The sequence below is a fragment of the Vombatus ursinus genome, unplaced genomic scaffold (assembly GCF_900497805.2).
Source record: "Vombatus ursinus unplaced genomic scaffold, bare-nosed wombat genome assembly UNPS02014814.1, whole genome shotgun sequence".
NCBI classification, from domain to species: Eukaryota; Metazoa; Chordata; class Mammalia; order Diprotodontia; family Vombatidae; genus Vombatus; species Vombatus ursinus.
In genome coordinates this window covers 1,038,877-1,044,368 of record NW_020954592.1, presented here as the reverse complement: position 1 = coordinate 1,044,368, position 5,492 = coordinate 1,038,877, and the positions used below count along the sequence as shown (strand labels likewise).

Here is a 5,492-nt window from a genome sequence, read left to right as displayed (position 1 = left end):
GAAGACTGGAGTTAGTGGGGCTGTTACAATAGAAGACTGGGCTTTGTGGTGGGGAAAAATATGTGAAAACTACTGTGATGTAAAAACAAAAGGTATCAATACTGGAAAAAGAACAACTTGTCTAATATTATACAAGTAGGGAAGAGTAGAGTTAGGATTTGAATCCAGACCCTCTGACATCTTTAAATCCTATACTATTTTATTTGCATCACAACCCCCTTAGTCCATATTATAGGGCAGCTAGGTGGTATAGTGGATTCAGTACTGGTCTCAGACATTTCCTAACTATGTGACCCTGTGCTAGTCACTTAATCCTATTTGCCTTAGTTTCCTTATTTGTAAAATGATCTGGAGAAGGAAATGGCAAACTACTTTAGTATCTTTGCCAAAGAAACCCCAAATGAGATCACAAAGAGTTGGGCATGACTAATAGACAAAACTGCAACTCTTTCTATTATACATGATTTGGTCAATGCATATTTTTTTTCTTCCTGACCTGACAATCTCATTATTCTTTAAAATACTCTTTCTGTTTGAAAATGAGTCCCAACTTCCAGCTCACAGAATACAACTGGTTCCTAAATTAAGGACTGATTTTATGTATAAATAAAGAGATTTAATGTTGTCATCATTAATCATTATTTAACCAAAATCCCCATTTAATAAAAATATAGTTTGCTAAGCACTAGATTTGTAATCACCTAAGATTTTATATTGGACTCTTGAGAAAGCATCTTTTCAGAGGAAAGTGAATGAGATGTATCCACTGAGCTATTTCCCTTCATATGATGATGTGGAGGAGGCAGGGAGGGGAAAGGGAACAACTAAACCTTTGAAAAAGTACTGAATTCCCATAACTTTGTCATTAGTGGCAAATTCCCTTCTGTTTCCCTCCCTTTGTTGATGATTTCCAATTTATCCTGCATATTGCTTGTTTGTACACAATTGGTTGCATGTTATTTCCCCCATTAGGCTTTGAGACATGTCTTTTGCCTGTCCTTCTATCCATTGTTTACCATTATGCCTACATTTTATAAAATTTATTTACTGACTAAGTGAGATACCATGCTGGGTTCTATGAAGACAATAAAATCAATGGACTGTTCCTTTTTGGAATTCACTTTTTTTGCTAGAGAAATACAGCATTTTCCATATATAAGTAAATGGAAAATAATTTTAAAAAAGGGAAAGTAGTAACAAAGGAAAAGGTTTCACTAAGTGGCTGACTGTTGATCTGTGCCTTGAGGGAAGATAAAGATTCCCAGAGGCTATGATGTGAAGAAAGTGCTTTCAAGGTATGAGGTGCATATTGTCAGATTCACAGAAGTAGATCCTAGTTTAGGGAACAGCTAGTATTCCAATTTGTGTAGAATATCATGTGAGACAGGTAGAAAATGTGAAATAAGTCAAGAAAGGTGGATCTGGTGCAAAATTGTAAATTGCTTGAAAAATAGACTGTTTGGGGCAGCTAGGTAGCACAGCGAATAGAGCTCTGGCCTTGGAGTCAGGAGGATCTGAGTTCAAATCCAGCCTCAGACACTTAACACTTACTAGCTGTGTGACCCCGGGCAAGTCACTTAATTCTGATTGCCTCACCCCCCAAAAAAGAAAGCAAAAATAAATTTAAAAAAAGAAAAAGACAAAGGAAAACAGACTGTTTGCATTGAATAGTACAAGTACAATGATTAATATTTATGTTGAGGCTTTCAAAGTACTATATATCCATTGTTTTGTTTATCTGACCCTCACAACAAACATGTAAATCAAATAGTACAATTAATACTACCATCTTTTTATTGATCTGGAAACTATCTGGAAACTATATTGATCTGCAAGATAGATTAGATGACCTGTCATATTATCATGCAGATAATAAGCCTTATTATCAGAAGCCAGCTTTTCCTGCCTCCATGTCTAGTACTTCCATGCACTATTATATTCTTCCTCTTTATTCAAGAAGCAATAGAGAACCCCCAAAGGCTTTTGAGTAAGGGAATGACATAGACCTGTGGCTTAGGAATATAATATTTGACCCTCTTCTGGAAGGAAGAACAATGGATTGAAGAGGGGACATGCTGGAATCAGGGAGTCAAATAGAAGACATGAGGTCATGAGGGCCTAAACAGGAGTAATAAGTCATGTGATTGAAGAGAAAGGAATACAGTCACAGGATGTTGTGTCTGATGGAATCAATTTGGCAACTGATTGGCTATGGTTCAATAAATGAGAAGGAAGAAATGAAGATGATTCCAAGGTTGTGAACTGGATGATTGGAAGGATGATGGCTTCATCAACAAAATTACTGAAGTTCTAAAGTGAGGAATAAGGTTTTTCTTTCTTAAGTGAGAGGGGAAGATAATGAGTACAATTATAGACATGTTGAGATGCTGATGGGACATACAAGTGGAGGTGTCCAATAGGCAGATGATGTGACCATATATGATATGTTAAGTGCTTTTTAAGCTATAAAATGCAATAGAAATGTTGGACATTATGATAATTTTAGTTTATTATTATCTGAGGAGATAGCATACTATTATGTGAGCATAGTATTGGGCTGAATATAGAAATCTGAGAGTTATCTGCATAAAAAATGATTTCTGAATTCATAAGAGCTGATCCCTCAAGGAGATAATGTACCAACTCTCGAAGGGGAAGAAAAAGAAAAGACTCAGTATATAGCTTGGGGACAGGAAAAAGGTATGAAAGAGCTCAGAAAAAAAATTGCTACTAAAAAAACATGTTAAGAATACATAATGATAAGAAATCATTTTTTTAATGTGGTTAGTAAAGAGGGCAGAGCCAAGATGGTGGAATAAAAGCAGTGACTGACTTGAGTTGTCCTCCAAACCTCTCCAAATACCTGTAAAAATGGCTCTAAACAAATTCTAGTGCAGCAGAACCCACAAAAAGACAGAGTGAAATGAATACCCAGTCCAAAGGTTTATTGCACTAGACTGAAAGAGGAGTGCAGTCCAGCACAAAAAATGCCAGTACAGACCTAACCTCTGAAAACCCAGAGCAGGCCTTGAAGGACTAAATTACTGGCAACTGTGGTGGTTTCCCAACTTCTCAACCCACAAATGCCAAAAACAACTTAGACGGTCAGTAGGAAAGATCTGTTGTATCTGGATGAGAGAGGAGTACAGTCCAGCCCTAGCCCCAGCACAGTCCTGGGGTGGTAGCAGCAGAAGTGGTGGCAGCAGCTGCTACTTCCAGACATCTCAGCCCAGAGGCAGTAAGAAGCTAGAGGGCTCCCCATCTGGATGGGGATCAAACAACTCATCAGGAGATTACAGGTATTTCTTTATTGGCACTGAGGCAGGATTCTGTTGCTTTGCCCATACTTGGATCTGGGTTGCAGTCCTAGGTGGCAGTCCTGGGAGGAGGAGGACCACTGGCATAGCCGAGCTTGTGACAGCATTGAAGAGGGAACCCTCCTCATAGTTCCAGAGCAGAAAAGAGTGCTTGTGGCCACTCACAGATCAGAACATAGGCCAGGAGAGGAGTAAACACCTCTCCTTAGATCATACCATCTTGGAAGAACTGAAAACTTACAGGTCCCTAGAAGTATCTCTGAAAATAGCTGCACAAAACCTCTGAAGCTTGGGACAGTACACCCTCCACATTGGAAGCAGAGCCCTACCTTAACAAAAAGTTAAAATGTCAAGTAATTGACTAGGAAAATGAGCAAACAGAGGAAAAAATCTCAGACTATAGAAACTTACTTGGTGACAAGGAAAAGCAAACATATAATCAGAAGATAACAAAGTCAAAGCTCCTACATCCAAAGCCTCCAGGAAAAATATGAATCATTCCCAGGCCGTGCAAGAGCTCAAAAAGGATTTTGAGAAGCAAATAAGAGAAATAGAGGAAAAACTGGGAAGAGAAATTAGAGTGATGCAAGAAAATCATTAAAAACCTGTCAACAACTTGCTAAAGGAGACCCAAAAAAATCCTGAAGAAAATAACACCTTAAAAAATAGCCTAACCCAAATGGCAAAAGAGGTTCAAAAAATCATTGAGAAGAATGCCTTAAACAGCAAAATTGGTCAAATGGAAAAGGAAGTCCAAAAGCTCACTGAAGAAAATACTTTCTTAAAAATTAGAATGGAGCAATTGGAAGCTATTGACTTTATGAGAAATCAAGATTTTGGAAAACAAAACTGAAAGTGTGAATAAATAGATGACAATGTGAAATATATCACTGGAAAAACAACTGACCTGGAAAATAGATCTAGGAGAGATAGTTTAAAAATTATTAGACTATCTGAAAGCCATGATCAAAAAGAGACTAGACATCATCTTTCAAAAAATTATCAAGGAAATCTGCCTTGATATTCTAGATCCAGAGGGCAAAATACAAATGGAAAAAATCCACTGATCTCCTCCTGAAATAGATCTCCAAAGGAAAACTCCTAGGAATATTGTAGTCAAATTCCAGGGTTCCCAGGTCAAGGAGAAAATATTGCAAGCAGTCAGAAAGAGACAATTCAAGTATTGTGGAAACACAATCAGGATAACACAGGATGTAGCAGCTTCTACATTAGGGGATCAGAGGGCTTAGAATATGATATCTCTGAGGGCAAAAGAGATAGGATTACAGCCAAGAATCACCTACCCAGCAAAACTGAGTATAATCCTTCAGGGGAAAAAAATGGACATTCAGTAAAATAGAGCACTTTCAAGCATTCTTGATGAAAAGACCAGAGCTGAATAGAAAATTTGAATTTCAAATACAAGACTCAAGAGAAGTATGAAAAGGTCCTTTGGGGTTGTCTTCTGGGAGATTGCACAATTAGCAGAGCAGCCCTTTCAGGGCATGTCTAATGAACAAGTTCTCTAGTTTGTTATGGAGGGTGGCCTTCTAGAGAAACCAGACAACTGCCCCAATGTGCTGTTTGAATTGATGAGTATGTGCTGGCAGTACAATCCCAAAATAAGACCTTCTTTTCTGGAGACCATTGGCAGCATCAAAGCTGAACTGGACCCTGACTTTGAGGGGGTTTCCTTCTTTTACAGTGAAGAAAATAAACCACCAGACACAGAAGAGCTGGACTTAGAGACTGAGAACATGGAGAGCATTCCCATAGATCCTTCCTCTACCCTCCAGCCAGTCGACAAACTCTCAGTACACAAAGCTGAGAATGGGCATGGTGTGGTGTTCCTCAGGGTCAGCTTTGATGAAAGGCAGCCTTATGTGCACACAAGTGGAGGATGCAAGAATGAAAGGGTCTTACCTTTTCCCCAGCCCTCCATCTGCTGATCCTTGGGTCCAGAATCCCATGCAAACAGTAACATGTGTACACTGCAGTTGGGGTGGAGAGTGGAGGGAAAAAGAAATTTAACAATATATTCAAAAGTCTACTGTACCTCAATGAATCTTCAGAACTGCCATTGCTACACACAAAAGACCCCTATCTTCAGTAAACAACATACTGATAGAAAAAAAAATGTGGTTAGTATAAATCTAAATGTTTAGTTTATAATCT

The 5,492-nt window shown here is 38.4% G+C and overlaps 1 protein-coding gene across 1 annotated transcript; it reads left to right on the top strand.

Annotated features, from left to right (window-relative positions):
* Positions 1-4,756: 4,756 nt before the first annotated feature.
* Positions 4,757-5,266, top strand: LOC114022883 (insulin-like growth factor 1 receptor). The gene is given in 1 exon segment (XM_027835318.1): positions 4,757-5,266. A coding segment is annotated over 1 exon segment (510 nt).
* Positions 5,267-5,492: the final 226 nt, after the last annotated feature.